Source organism: Amblyomma americanum, chromosome 2, assembly GCF_052857255.1.
Source record: "Amblyomma americanum isolate KBUSLIRL-KWMA chromosome 2, ASM5285725v1, whole genome shotgun sequence".
Lineage (NCBI taxonomy): Eukaryota > Metazoa > Arthropoda > Arachnida > Ixodida > Ixodidae > Amblyomma > Amblyomma americanum.
In genome coordinates, this window is record NC_135498.1 from 80313664 (window position 1) to 80329651 (window position 15988).

A 15988-nucleotide genomic window follows, 5' to 3' on the forward strand; every position below is an offset into this window, starting at 1 on the left:
CTAACAAAAAGTAAACTCATGGGAGCAAGTGGCCAGTTTTGGCTCATTGACTTTTCTGGTCACAGTGCAGCCTAACTTTAATAATTTCATGCCATTTTAACTGTTATTCCACTCGTGTTCTCAACTGTGCTCAAAAGCCCCGACAAGTCCATTGTTGTAAAAAAAAAATGCTCGTTTCAGTTTTCAAATAAGATTAAAAATGTACAGACTCACCAGTGGGTAGGCTAAAAGTGTTGCTGGCAATGCTTAGAGGGTGCTATATAGGAAAATTGTGTGTTTAAGTTGAGGACATGTGCTGATGGACATGTTCGTTTTGAATTAAGGTAATGGACTTCTGTTGTGAGTGCGCTACTTATTGGAAGGAAGTACATTGTTTGTTAAAAAATATCAGCCATAAACATTCACTTTGAATCAAGCACATATTGAGCACATAAACTACTATTTCGTGCACTGAAAACTGGAGAAAGGTTTCGCTTGTCTGTGTATGCGCATCTTGTTGGATGAGGTGTCCCGGAACTGCAAGATCAGTAAAGAGTGCCATTGCTTGAGATTTCAATTAAATGTCTGAATTAAGTGCAGAATTCAAATGCATCATTTAACATTTTGATACTTTGAACTGATTTTTCTTGTTTTGCTGAAGCTACAATAACTAAAATCAGCCATTTGACACAGTAGTGAAAGACCATACTGCATATATGCTACACATCAGTTTCAAACAAGGTTCTGATTATAGTCAAATATCCATGCAAGAACTTTATGCATAGGTAATCTTGAATATAGTGATGTGACTTGCTGGCTTGCTTTTCAGGTCGAGTCTCATAGATGGGACGAAAGTGATTCAAGAAGTGTACAGCAGCCGTCCGAAAAAGGACCAGCCCAATGCGGAGCAACCAAAGCGCCACCCTGAACAACCGCCGACCGGCCACAATGACTGCATCAGTGATATTGGCGTTGTACAGACAACCGGCCAGACATTCATAGTATCTGCATCCAAGAATGGTGTGGTCAAAGTGTGGAAATAGTGAGTGCCACCAACGACGACGCAGAACTGTGCCAGTCACGCAATTGATCGTGTTGTGCGAATGGTGCAGCCATACATTCGGCACATACTGATTCCATGTGGTAATATAATGTTGTGGTACGTGTTTGTTTTCATAAGTTATTTTTTGTTTGCAATGGGTGCATGTTTGTGTGCTGAACAGCCCATTTTAGCAGACTGTAGTGAAAGTGCCATCTTTGCCTGTTGGTTTCAAAGCAAGTTTCTGTCGTAGGAATAGATTTAAAATGCATTATATATCATTGAACATTGTGGGTGTATGTGTGTACGTATGTTAAGCAGTTGTGAGAAATTAAAGCTATGGTATATTTTCCACATCATTGCACCTGCTGGTATAATGGAATATTTTGTTTAGTTTGTTTAGTAGACTCATTTGTTCATATAAACTTGTTTACAGCCTGAGCGAATTGTACATAGCTAAGCTGCTGGATGAAGACTTATGTTCATAGTAATTTAATAAAACAGTATTACAGCCCAAATCTCCTTTCCTGTTTAATTGAAAATACACTAGAGTGTTTTGAAACTTCACTCCTAAAGCTGTCCTTTGCCTTTTCTCTGGAGTCCCCCCGCCACGGCGACTCAACTGTTAGGGCGCTGCCGAGGACATGTGTTCGATCCTGGCCGCAGCGGCTGCATTTTGATGGAGGCGAAGCTAAAGAACCTGAGGTGGTCAAAATTAATCCGGTGCCCTCTAGTACAGCGTCCCTCATAACCCATGTCGTTTTGGGACTTTAAACCCCATATATATACCACACCATCCCACCCTTCCTATTGTAAGCAAGCTTGAAATGTGTCTGAAAGATAGATCCCTGTAAAAGTGATAAGGGTGCAAGAACAAAATTTTTGATGGCTCACATAGTAAAAATATACAGAGAGAAGATCGGCGTAGCTGTGCTGTTTAAAATGCCTTTATTGTTTCTCCCTCCCCAAACACCATCTTTCAACTTTCTCGACACATCATAACCCTAATGACATCTTTTTGCACATGGTGCTTTCGGTAGTACTTTAATGTTTGTATCCCTATAAACTTGTGACATTAAATGAAACATTTGTTCCCATATTTGAAACATTATCACAGCAATGCCTTTGCCACAAAGGACATCTTCTTTGGCTGTGCTTGGTCACACTGAGCCCTTGAGATCCAAAACCACCTCAACACAATTCTTTGTCCCTGGCTACTCAAGTGCTTGTCTCAACTCCGAGCAAAGGAGGAGCAGTCTGCATGATGCAAAGATCTGCGTTTACTTTAAAAAAAAAACCCCGCACTTTCGGGTCGGCAGGCTGCCGCAGCATGTCTTTGACACTAGTAGTACCGCTCACAATCTCTAGCCTACAGTGGCTGCCAACACCAGTGGAATTGTCCAGGAATGTGTCCATTGCGAGTGCACAATCCCTCCAGCACAACATTAGCCATGGACTCGGCTAACAGTTACACAACAAAAAGCAAGCGAAACAACTGCTTAAAAACCAAGGGAGTGACCAGAGCACATGGTCTATACGCTATGCTGCACACCTCTTAGAATGTCACAGAGTCAACATGTTTTCGTATTATCCTCAAGTGCTGCTCGGCACATCTGACACACAACACCATTTGAAAAAGCAACTTCTGCCCTTAAAAAAATGTACAAAAACGATTTCACACAGTGCCACTCTCACGAAGTACTAAAGCCTTCATCTGCTAGTTATACAAACTTCTATAGTGCCATGAAAGCTGTATATAAAGCGACAGTTAGTACAGCATGACTTGGTTCCACGATCACAAACCTTAAATATCTACAAAAAGCAAAAGGCTACGCACAGGGGCAAGAAAGGTATTTCATGCAAGGATACAGTAGGCTGCTATGTAAAAAAGCTTCAGCAGTGGCAATAGTTTCCGAGCAAGGCATTGAATGCCAGTTGCATTTGAAAAGATACAATTCATTTTCAGCAATTGTTAAAAAACTTCTAAATCTCGTAAACATGAGTGATGTCTAGGCGCAGAAACGAAACATTCAAAGCCTTCAGCATTAGCTGAGCAAATTGGTGACTACACTGGTTAAAAACACCATTTTATACAAAAAATAACACAGTAAATTAACTTCTTTTCAAATAAAAGAAAAAGACTTCAAACTGCCCACTTAAAAGAAAAATGACAGTTGTGCAGAAGTTTAATGCACACCATAGGAACACGCCTCTGAAAGACTTCAATTTAAAAAAAAAAAGATGATCTCAAGTGACGTCTTTAAAATGCTGAGTAGGAGGCCCAAATTATCTAAAGCCCTTCTCTTGAAAAACAGAAACTGTGAAACACAGGGGTTGGTATAAACGGCAGGCAAGGGGACAAGAAACGAAAATGGCAAAAGTGTAATCCTTGAAGCCTTATGTCAGCTCTTGGAAATCATGCGTACACCCATGCTAAAGCAACACACTATGCTCCAGTAAAGCCTGCCTTAAGTTGCTTACACTACAAGAAAACTCTTTACAAAAAGCGCCAACAACAAGCGCAAGAAATGTGAATGTCATTGAATACAAGCAAGCTGTTGTGGCAGTATTAATTCTGTGCCCATTATCACCATCAAACAAGCAGATCATGCCATCTGATTCAGAAGTGAGTGAGGGTGCACTATTACACCGCGCAACAATGTGCCAAGTAACAGTATATATACTCGTTGAAAAGTCTGAGGAACACCAACTCTGCCGAGTCAACCTTGAGCTATCACTCCTTTGTATTCACCAGGAAGATTATGTCGGGGAAATTATTTGTCAAAATGACTTGACTGCCCAGGCATGTGGGTGTCCTCACTAAAAAATGGGCCAAAAAGTCATGCTGGGACTCGTAAAGTTGGACTCCTATACCAACCATACCATAAGTTTTAAAATAATGTTTCAACGGATGCAACAACATCATAAAAAAGTTGCCCACTAGGCTGCTATGAGCTGTCACTTCTGACTTTTGCCTTTCAACACCCGGTTTTTGTTGTTTAACACTTTTCAACACTACCAACAAGTAGAACAGAGGTGAAGCCTTTTCAAAACAACACACACTATATGGTGACCCGTGCCAGTTAGCTTCACATCTTTTGAGCAGCTCAACCAATGCTTTTAACAGAAGTAACAGATGATAACATCAGTTTCCACAAACAAAACGGAAAATAAAGCAACGTCTGAAGTGGTAGGTCACAGTGACAACAAGTGCAAAGGAGTCAGGCGCATTTCCTCACTCCGAATGCTTGCTTGGCTGGCGGCGCAGCTTCTCGGGGTTGTTGGAGGCCATGTGCGAGAAGTCCCGAACGACATCAATAAAAGTATCGTCACCTGTAAGAAAGCAATGCCGACGGTTGAGCGCTGTGCAGGTCCCAACAGCTGTGAGTACAGTATGCTTAAGAACACTTCTGAGCACTTTTGCAGCAGTGTTTAGTGCTTTTTAACAATCAAACGAGAATTAACTGCACAACATTACTGCTCACAATGCTGAAATGATGCCATGTTGCGCCAACAGCAGATTGTGCAGTAATTTCTCGCCACCATTTGCCAATTAAAGCTCATGGTTTCTGCAAGTAAGGATAGCTCACTTCAGCAAAGGAGCAACTGACACTGTTGCTTGAATGAAAAGCTAATTCCTATGTAAAACTGAAGTTCTGTTAATAGTCACCAGGACCCGAGGCCAGTTTTGCAGAAAATGCACATAAAATACTCAGGATTCTTTGCCCTAACTGTTAATGAATGCACTGGCAGCTGCTGGATTGATGCTTTGACATTGCGTTTATCAAAGTCTTCACCCTGTATGCATGTGTCGGGTATAACACTCATTAAGAGTTTATTTTGCCAGACTAATATGACTTAATTACAAGTGCGATGACCACGATGGAATTTGTTGCTAGTGCTGCAGCCGGTTCATGTGCATACTTTGAATGGTCTTGCCACTCACATTTCTCTTCCAGCGAGCAATATTTCAGTGGTGGCACTCTCTATACTAACATATTTCAACATGTGCAGCAGGTTTTATTCCATTTGCTATCACATTGATGCACATGTCTGTGTGTTTGTCCTTGAACATGTCTGGTTGCCTTTTAGTGTGCCAAGCTAGCATGTCCTATAAGTATTGCAGTGAGTCCTTCTGTGCTCTGGTGAAGTTTTTTGGCATTAAACTGTTGGGCCAAAACATGTGAACAGTCGTATGCTCCACCGAATGCATTTACAGATACTCAACTGCAAACTGTGAGAACAATACCCACATCTAAACTGCTCTGACATTCCCTTGCGCATAAACAGCATATTTAGTGGGCATACATCAAGACTTAGTAAGCTGAAAACCTGCCGGTACTTCTAATGTCTACAGAGCTAACAAAACTGCTTCTCAGGTGGTTCGTGTGTGCATTGTCGACATTTAAGCTTGAAACTGAATTGCAAGAAAAAGTTAGAAGGGGGTAGTACCCGCTGTAACGCACTTGTAAGCAAATTCAGCTGCTTGAGAGTTGCAGCACATCCAGGTGCCATGATTTAAAGCATCTTTAAGTCACCGTGTATACACCAGTGAAACAAGGCTGCAGCTAAAATTTCAGTGCAAAAAAAGAAAAAAAAGAAGAAGAAGCACAATGTACAACAGCAACTCCAGCTCTTCTGTCACAGCCTACCAGCCGCAGGGTTAGTGTGCAACAAACGCCCACAAACAGACACTATGAAGGCTGCAAATTTTGGTGCGTGTGCCACATTACTTCAAAGATTGTCCACTGTTCATCCTGTGGTGTGACTTAAGCCGAGGTCCCATAGCCTTTTCGAGCGACGGGTGCAAGCTAGAGAGGCAAGTGACAAGGCGCTTCCCCTTCCGACTCCTGCCACGTCGACCCGACGAAGTTGGAGGATCGCTGACGGCTGCTGCAACGGAGACGGCAACAATGTACTTCAGGAGAGGCTCCAGTGGAGACTGCCAATTTGCCCGGCCTTGATGTTCGAACCGATGAGATGAGGAGGTTAAACATGAAGGGGTTGAGTGGTGGGAAAGCCAGATGAGAGGAGGAATGCTCGAGGCTAAGAGCCAACCTCGAAGTCAGGCTGCTAAGGAGGAGCTTGGTTACCGTTCTCAAGACACCGTGCACAGGGATGCATGAAATGCATGAAACTAAAGACGGCCGGGCCCACTCCCGTCGTTACGATGGATACAAAGCCTTCTCTTAAACCTTTGTAACATTGTTGGATCTTCAACTATATCACCGAATATGTAAATGTAATGCTGAAAATTTTTACGTAACATAAGCTCATAACAATTCACTTGCATCCACTACTTTTAATCCTAAGGCTGTCAAATAGTACTGAAATCATTGTAATATCTCAATAACCAAAAGCGTTGGTTTTTTCAAAAAATGGAGAATAAAATAATCTTGAGAGCCATGAGCAGTATCCATTAAATACGGACATGTGCAGCCACTAATGAGCATACACAGGCCAGGCATCCAAGCAGAAAAATCATATTAAAGCCCTCCTTTTCCTAAATAGCACTGCAAAAATGCCTTACATGTCCAGCTATCTGGTTGTTAAATCAAAATGTTTAGACAGAATACTTAAACCAATATAAAATAATGCAAGCAAAATTCTGGAGCCCAAGACCGTGCCTTCCGTTAGTAGTAAAGAAAAAAAATCTGGCAAAGCATTGTAATTAATAAATTTAGGCACAAGCCATTAGAGCTTCAATGACTGAGGTATCGGTGAGGACGGGCACTTCAACAAGTGAAAACTAAGGCAGCATTAAAGCTACATGCAAGCCTTGTTCTAATCTGAATTATTCTATGCTACCTATTCAAATGTGGAATTCATGTACACTTTGTGAAGGGGTGAAAAAAGAATTGAAAAGTTATTAGCATATTCTAAAAAAATGCTCTACATTATGCATTCATTCGCATTAGGAAAAGCATTTTTTCCAGCAATTTGTATGTACCCATTAGTGCAGAAATAACATCAAAACAAATTTAGCACCATTAATTGATGTCTGTAATATTAACCTACAACAAAGGGTTGGAGAAGAGACAGAAGACAGAAAGCTCTAGGCCTCTCATCAACAAACAACCAGTAATTAAATAAATTGGATAAAAAACTTTTACGTGTGCGTCTTAAACCCTTCTGCCGCTTGTCACTTCAAAGGGTTATGAGACCCCGACTAAGGATGAGTCAATGACAGAAAGCTGGCATTCGGCAAGCGGTTAGACAAATCAGCCAGAACATGACAAGGATTTGATGAAAATGCGTTCACACGCGATATGCCGGTAACACCAGACAATATACAAGAAATGGGCAGTTGGGCTAGTGAAGAAGTATGACAAAAATGTTATCGCACTGCTCATAATGGGTTGCTGCTCTATGCAAACACAAGGCATCCAACACTAATCCTGCCACATCGTAATTGACCCCAGCACATCATCATAATTACTATGAGCACTGTACACTGGATTCCCCACAAAATGGCAGCTACATAGTTGAAACGAGAGCAAAAATTATGAATTTTGACAGCCTAGAAAAACCAGTAAAAAAACAGTCAAAATTATTTACTTGGAAATGGCCAGAGCTGATAAACTGACCTAATCTGAATCAGAAGTGCATTTTCAAAAGATGTGCCAAGTTACGCACAGAAAAAGTGTACACTGCCATCTTGAATTATGGCCATTTCACTTATTTATATGTTCTCCTATACAAACTGTGCAGTTTCCTGTGTGCAGCACTGTTCAAACAGCACGCTTTTTCTTTTCTTAATATTAAGGCTCCTGTACACTTATCTTGTTCAACAACTAGTTTCGTATTGTACCAGTTGAGGCTGTCTTCATATGAAAGCAGGTATACCTGATCAGACTGGCACAATAACTTTTTGTTTCTGTTCCCTACATTCCTCAACAAAAACAGAAAAACTGAATGGAGTTATTTTAAGCAGAGAACAATTTTACTCTGAGGCAGTGCTGGTGACTAAATGAGCCAGGGGCATTTAATCATGAGAGCCAATAGTGCAACCTATATAATTGCAGCCCCTCAATAGTGGTTAACGAAGGAAATTGTAAGAAGACTTACAACATCAACACTCTAGCCAGCTGCTTTTCTGCCAAAGAAATCGGTTCATTTATGCACCATCTATGCTCCATGACTATTTCCATTCTACCTTACCACTGATGGCAGGCATGGAACCTTTGCGAAACCTCCAAGTCAGGCCCAGCTAAAACCCCTTTATCATGATGGTGCAGCCCGTCCCTAGTGCAGAGGTAAAGTGCAGCACTGATGCCCTCTAGTGCCACCCAGAAGACGCAAGTGCACTTTCTGCAGACACACCTGCTGTATGGTAACCTGCCAACATAACATCATATCCCAAACTCAAGGATGGTGGTTAACAACATGGTGTCTCCTAGCGTAAGGACCAGAGATCACATGCGCAAATGCTCAAAAGTAGAAGACCGCGGCACTGCAGCCAATTTTCTTGCTAAATACAGGCTGTGCCACCATGATGAAGGAAGTTTCGCTTTCAGCAAAGGTGACTTGACGATTTGCGAACACTTTAACAGTACGAAGCGCTTTCTTCTGAGGAAGCAATGGACAGGCTGCAGACAGCCACATACACCTTTCTAATGTTCAAACAGAACTACAGGTGTTGCACATGATGCACGGGTGGCCGATTAAGGTATTTGAAAAATGTCAACTTTCTGCCTGTCTTGTGGGGGCAGAAAGGAGGCAGCAAGAGTAAAATGAGTGCAAGTGAATGTAGCGTGCAGTAGTGAATGTGGGCCCAGTGAAAGAAAAGCACTTTATGGCAGGACAGCAGACCTGGGTTGCCAAACTCATCTCGACGAATCTCCTCATTGAGCTTGGCCAGCCTGAGCATGGTTACAATGTCTGGGTTGGCATTATCCACAGCTATCTTCAGAGCTGTTGCACCATCCTTATCCTGGGAATGCTGGTCAGCTCCATGCTTCAGCAAGAGGCACACCTGCCTGCAAAGTGCGAAAAGTGTAAAAAAAAATATACAACACAGAGGCAGGAACAGCCCATTTTCCAAGCGTCCGCTTTTTGTCTTGGGTTCAGTTATGCGGTGTTCATAGTGGTTGCGTGAAGCAAGCAATGTCATGCACACAAGAGGGCAGTGCAACTCAAAACTTAATGCATGTGCCAAACAGGCAATAAAAAATTACATGTCACTCCTAATGCAGTCAGTTTTGAGGCATCTGCATGGTTCCACACAGACCAATTAATGACACTTCCCTAATGCCATTCGCAGTTTGAAGAGTTAGCAACACTGTGTACTGCTCTCATTTCTATTGCTTTAATATAGCAGCGATTTAACGTCTTGAAATAACATTCTATCAAGAAACAAATAGCTTATTCATTAATTTCACATAGACGAGATGTTTCCAAACATTTCCAATGCAACAGGTGCCATTCTGATGACAATATTGACACTGCAGACTGGCTTAACCAGTTAGATGTTTGACCAGTTTGCTGGCTTAGAGCTATTCACTTTGTAAAAACTCAAAAGAAAACATTTGACAGAAGTCTGTCTGATTGGGAAATTAAATTTAGGAGAAAGATGACTGATGCCAACCAAGTCTTCTGTCATTCACTACATAGCACTGTTGCAACATTACAAGGATACTGTTTTGTATTCCAATAAAAATGTCAAAAATGCAGAAGGGAGAAAGTAAAGTAAATACCTCAGTTCTAGTGACATTTAATTTATTTTCCTACACCTTGGTTGTCTGAAAACTGCACTTGAAATTTAAATTCAATTTTTGTTCATCCAAACTATACTTGCGATGAAACCATGCAATTCGATACAAAACAGAGGGAGAAATTGCACATGGAAAGACAGGACCAGGAGGAAGACTAACATTCTCACTGTTTAAGCATGCTTCTCTGGGTTCAGGAGTAGTATCATTACTGCAAAACTAAACAAACAGAGTCAGCAGAACCGCTCTCTTCCTTAGGATTTTTTGACAACACGAGAGGGGAGGGGGGGGGGGGGGGGGTGCAGTTGAGGCTGGGTGAACCGAGTCAAGAGTACAGCACCCTGTGTTCCCCAGCAGCGTAGACACGTGGAGAGACGTGCGCCCATTTTCATCAGCATTATTGGTTTTGGCACCATTCAGGAGCAGGAATTCACAGGCCATGATAGAACCCTGCATACAGCAACCACACATCGCACTTTCACTCGCATTGTAAAAATGGCCGGGGCATTCGCGCACCCCACAAGGTTTAAGCTACCTGGCACAACAACTATACAACGGTGCATATCAGTCAGCCGCTCAGTTATAATACCTACGAATAAAGAGCTAGCCCAACATTGTCAGCATTGCCCGCTGCTAAGGGAAGCACACCGGAGCACACGGAGAGCACACCGTACCCAAACTGGATCCATCTGGCCTTAGAATATTGTACTATCCTTTGAATTGGTAAACGCTCCCCATATCTCAGAAAAATGCGTAGCCACATCCCTTTGGCACAATGATATGGTATGCCTGTTACACACCAGAAAGTGTGAGAGCCAGACATTGCACACGCTAACCAGTCATCTGTCTTTACAACAGCAAGAGGAAACAACTCAGCAACACCAAATTTACTAACATCACTGAGCGCAGTTCATCGTGCGCAATATGTGCACCAGTTCAATTTTTTTTTTTTTTCCAAACAGTTCCAATGAAGGTGTGCGACTACCACAAACAGTGACTGCATTTATTCCCTCACATTCATGAGCATCATGCTGTCTTTGTCAATATCGCAAGTACAGGAAGCAATATTAACAGAAGACTGAATAATTTCATGCTACACAAGAAAGTTTCCCATGCACGCGCACACAAAACTCTCCAATTGGACAAAGGCATATGAAAAATATAACAGCCCCCAATGGACAACAGACGACATTAAAACAAGCCTCTCCTACATCCCTTTCTGTAAAGTGTTCGCACCAGGTGCTTGCATATGTTCTGCTCTAATACCAATGTGGCTTACAAAGGAGGTGAATGAGTTCATGGTACCAAGTGGACCTCGGCACTATAATTTGTATTTGCAGAGCCACCTATTAATATTGACTAGTTATTGGCATTTTCAGTTTATCAACACTCATCTACACTCACACTCTGGATGGCCTGGTGGAGAGGGTACCGACCCCCTTCGTCTGGGTTGGACCAGTTGGGGTCAGCCCCATTGGCCAAGGCGAGGCACATCACTGGCAAGTTGTGGGCAGCCGCCGCTCTGCAACCACAAGAGACACCCTGTAGTCGCCACATGTACACAAACTCCAGATGGGATGGCACCGTATCAAAAGTACGCAGCTATGCTTTGCACATGTAACAGCACTAAACTGTTGTAAGGACACAGACAGCATTTGGCAGCATGAGACTCTCAGCACAAGGCCTATGGAAAGTTTCATGGGCTAAAACAAATAATTTCTTTGTTACTTTTCTTAACCTCTTTTCAAAAGCATACTGTTGTTTTGAACCCTCACAGCAAAACTTTCTCAAAGCTAATGTGAAGTTCTGCAAGAAATCCCATAATCTGCATACTTTTGCTGAAAGATGCATTTGTTTTCGGTAGCACCCATCCTGCTCACATTTCTTTTGCACACGTCTGTCTTGGTGCTGGTGCTGTAACACTTCGTATAAAGCGTGTTCTGCCATTACACGCGCGCTGTAGGATGCTTCTCTGAGCTAAACTGGTGAATTCCCTCACAGTAAAACTTTCTTAAAGCTGATGTGAAGTTCTGCAAAAAATCCCTTAATTTGCAGATTTTTGGTGAAAGATGCATTTGTTTTCAGTAGCACCCATCCTGCTCACATTTCTTTTGCACATGTCTGTCTTGGTGCTGTAACACTTCGTATACAGTGTGTTCTGCCGCGCTGTAGAATTCTTCTCTCAGCTAAACTGGTGAATTGTTCAAGCTCAAATTTCGCACAGAAATGGCACTTGGTCAGCAGAATTGTTTATGCTACATTTGTTTGGGGTACTTGCCTGAATCGATCAAAAGAAGCTGTATATTCACATCGTCTGGGGCAACTACAAAATGAAACAAGCCGCTATCTCAACAATTGCATCAGTGGCACCATCTCGTTTGCCAGCTCTGGAGATTTGCCAAAGCAGTGGGGTGGTTTTGTAGGAGGTTTGAAGACACTTTTTCAACTACTTTATCAAAGATCACAAAAAGCTTAGTTTAGCCAAAACTCAATTAAATTTCATGTCTTTTATGAAGAAGCGTCTTCAAACCTCTTGCAAGACATCTCCCTCCTTTGCCGAATCTCAACAGCCGACAAACGAGATGGCGCCACCGGTGCAATGTTCTGTTTCGTTGTCGCCGTAGGCAATGCGAATGTATGAGACTTTTTTGATCGATTCAGGCAAGAACTCCAAACAAATGTAGCATAAAAAAATTCTGCTGACCAAATGCCATTTCTGTGCGAAATATGAGCCCGAACAATTCACCAGTTCAGCTCAGAGAAGCATAATACAGCGTGCATTTAATTGCGGAACACGCTATATATATCCAGCAGGTCGTACAGATTCCGAGTGCCAGTTTATGAGGTCATCCTTGCAACCTCTTGTTGATTAAATTACTTCCAAGAACCAAATATAAACAAGTGGGCACTTTTCAGCAATGCAAAAATTCAATTCCAATCTAAATAGGTAGACCTGTAATGGTACTCACTCCAAAACACTTCAGCACAAGTAGTACTTAGCTTAACGATGTAAACAAGAGAGTGATTTCTCTACCTGTACAAAAGCAAGCTAGGGCTCAAGCTGGATATATCTTCTTCCTGGGTGGTGTCTTCCTCGTCCTGCGTTGGCGACTCGTCTGCACTGTCCAGCTCCAATTCTGCATGTGGCCAACAGATCGCATATATGCACTAATGCTCTGTTTTCTGCTTTTCATGCAGTGGGTACCGTCACAATTTTTTTTTCACAAGCCCAAGCACGAGAACAAGCTATGCAGCTTGCGTTGTTACCTACTGGAAAAGCTACAAACAATTCACTGCCGCTGCCAGTTCCAATTTATCAGATTACAAGTACTGCATGCATTCCTGTTTTGTCTATACTGTATGAGATATCACATATACCGCACGAGAAACAGCCTTCTACTTTTCTTAGTCAGCACAGTAAGAAAGAAAATTGGCTGTTTGTGGCATGGATACATATTTATGCATCATAAGGTTGCACCTGGTCTCAAAACCATCGGGCTCACACCAAAAGTCGCAATGACAGAGAGCTATGGTTAACCAAGCCATCACCATATTTCAACCGGACCTGCAAGGAAGGCTCAGAAGTCAGCATTTTGCAGCAAGTTAGAGCACCTTGAATTTAAGTGGCTGTGATTATAGACAGGTGACTACAGGATGCTCAAAGGCCTGCAAAGTTCAAACATAACATTACGGAAATTCTTTTTTGAGTCTTCAGTGTGCTAAAAACAAGATAGTACCGTATAATCTCGTGCAAGGGCACTCCCGTGAAGAGGCCCACACATTTTGGACTAGATAACAGAAAAAAATACAGTTATCCTTTTTTTTTCATTAAAGTATGGGCCGCACCTTCAAAATTCACACCCAAACGTAAAAAAAGAAGTGTGGCTCTTACACGAGTCTATACGGTGTACCTTTGCCGCCCTGTCTAGGCTCTGGTTGATTGTTTCTGCCCACATGTGAACATGTTAGCCACGTTACAATGCGCCCACTATTATCCATGCAAGATATGCTTTTGAGTCGAGCACATTTGCATGACGTCAAAACTGAGTTTCGATCAGGCTCAGCTAATGGACTCTCCAAATATTGATTGAAAAAAATTAATAAAGAATGCGATGAAATGTGGGCACAGTGAAAAGCACAACACATGCTGGTGTTCATACCTGTCGTGCACTTAAGATACTCTAAAGCTTGTTATCTGCCCTGTAGTGTAAAGATGAACTCACTAATAACGATGACACACAAGTCTTCCTTGGATGCACACACACATGCACATGTACGCACTTGTGCATGCATGCGTGCATATATACACAAATGAACAAATAACAAAAATAAATAAATGGTACTGAGCAAAAGAAAGATGACAATGTTACAGCTCCCACATGGGAGCCCACATAAGAGCCAAAAAAACATCATGTCATCTTTTGTTTGGTTGGTGCCAATTATTTTTTTTTTTTGTCACGTACCATCCTGACCACACAGGCTTCCGTCAAACTCGCGACTTCTAACAAACAAAATATATTAACTCATTATTTTCCCGAGCCAAATCTACATATTACCTTGATCTATTATGATTACAATACAGTAAAGCAATATTTGGTAGCAATTATTTCCAAATTGTCGCCACAGGTAACTTTTCAAGTAGTACTCAGTATATCACCAATACCATTGAAATGTAGCAGTGGAGTTATATATGGTGTGTTGCTGGTTTCTGAAAGGGCAAAGTAGCCATACTCCCGTCAAGTCAGCACAGTAGCCAAGTACCGTCAATCTGAAATATCGGCACAAAATAATGCCTGACGCATCAAAGCAAAGGTACTGCAAAGAAGAACAGCCTTGTTTAAATGAAAGTTATGAGCGGAATGAAAGCCTGTTGCTAGACAGGGTGCTCTTTCAAATAGAACAAATGCGTTGGTATACGCGGCAAAGAAAGGATGAGAGCATGCATTCACGAATGAATGAGTTGTAGCAAGCATTAGAAAACTGCGAATGACATTAAGCTAAAGGTTATGTGAAGTCTGCCTCTAGAGAACCACATTACAGGTACAAAAACTGAAAGCATTAGGCACTTATATCAATGTATTTATGAATACTGTAAAGCTACACTTTATTGTGCAGGTACCTAGGGTGCAGTTTTTTGCAACGCACCTAAGTCTCAGTAGACTAGCACTTTTGCATTAATAGCCACTGTACTATGGCCATCATGGCAGGGAGTCACAAAGTCGTGCCAGATGGCAGTCAACAGTGAGTTAGCGTTTCAGGCTGCTATTAGGCATATTGCCGTGATTTCTTGGGCTTGTGTCACACAGGCATAAACTGCTAAACAACAGGGCTCTCCCGAGTGAAGAATGTGGCTTGCCTGAAGGTGGTGGTGCGGCCTGAACCAATGACTCCCCAAAGACAAGGACACTGTCCTCGGACGGGTTGGAGGACTCATTTACTCTGGCCTTTCCTTCGCTGTCCGAAGAAGGCAGAGTGCTGGTTCCTTCTTTCATAACGACTCCGCTTTCCTGGGAAGCCATGCTGAAGCGTGTGTCCGAGCCGACCGAGCTCACCGACAAGGTGTCGATGCTGACGGGAGACTTGTCCGCTGGCAGTGTGACAGAACTGCTGTGACGACGGCCAGCCTCAAGTGTGGGATCGCCTGAAAAAAAGTCAACGAGATGAAGACTCAAAAAACGGCGCATCAATGATGTCTGTCTATTAGCCTTTTGACATGCTGTGTACACAATTGTGCACAAACCGAACAGCTTTTTCTGCGAGTAGGCTGCACCTAGCAGTAATTTTTTTGTTTTGAGGTGCATTTCACATTCATCTCACAAATAAGCTGGTTTTTTATGCCATACAGCCAATGCAGTAAATAAATTTTTGCACAACAGTGAGCGGTTTAGCACATCATCTGCCATTTTTGTGCCGGCACATGTTGACACCAGTAGCGACATTTTTTTGCGCACTTTGAAAAAAAAATTATTTCCACGATTCTTCAAGTGTTGACCTTTGGCCTTTATGTTCATGTTCATGCAGTGCTCATCCTTAGTCTCTGTTGCTACTAGCCCTGTCGTTCAACTGCCTCAAGTGTACTTACTTGACCTGACAATAACACTTCAGGCATCAGATGCTCGACACAAGCCCATCAATGTACAGGCCGAAGCCTGTGCAGAGCTCCACAATATAACGTTTTCTTGTGTCCAGTGCACTACTGCTAACAGAAACACTTACCAAAGCTCTGCACAGAAGGCAGAAGAGAGCAAAATAAAGGATG

The 15988-nt window shown here is 42.3% G+C and overlaps 2 protein-coding genes across 5 annotated transcripts in view; one reads left to right on the top strand and one right to left on the bottom strand.

The window, feature by feature from the left end:
• Positions 1-1536, top strand: part of Vps15 (vacuolar protein sorting 15) — a 35041-nt gene extending 33505 nt beyond the window's left edge. For both annotated transcript variants that reach the window (XM_077654718.1, XM_077654719.1), the window contains exon 35: positions 809-1536. In XM_077654718.1, coding sequence (XP_077510844.1) covers positions 809-1022 — 214 coding nt within the window. In that variant the 3' untranslated portion in view covers positions 1023-1536. The remainder of the gene's footprint in view (positions 1-808) is intronic.
• Positions 1537-1947: 411 nt separating this feature from the next.
• The window catches only part of CenB1A (Centaurin beta 1A), a 33726-nt gene continuing 19685 nt past the window's right edge, over positions 1948-15988 (bottom strand). For 2 of the 3 annotated variants that reach the window (XM_077654722.1, XM_077654721.1), the window contains exons 17-22: positions 15086-15370; positions 12764-12866; positions 11134-11251; positions 10070-10179; positions 8831-8997; positions 1948-4351 (exon numbers count right to left, since the gene is read on the bottom strand). In XM_077654722.1, coding sequence (XP_077510848.1) covers positions 4254-4351; positions 8831-8997; positions 10070-10179; positions 11134-11251; positions 12764-12866; positions 15086-15370 — 881 coding nt within the window. In that variant the 3' untranslated portion in view covers positions 1948-4253. Of the gene's footprint in view, positions 4352-5751; positions 5912-8830; positions 8998-10069; positions 10180-11133; positions 11252-12763; positions 12867-15085; positions 15371-15988 lie in introns of all 3 variants that reach the window. The other variant, XM_077654720.1, reaches the window with a different exon arrangement.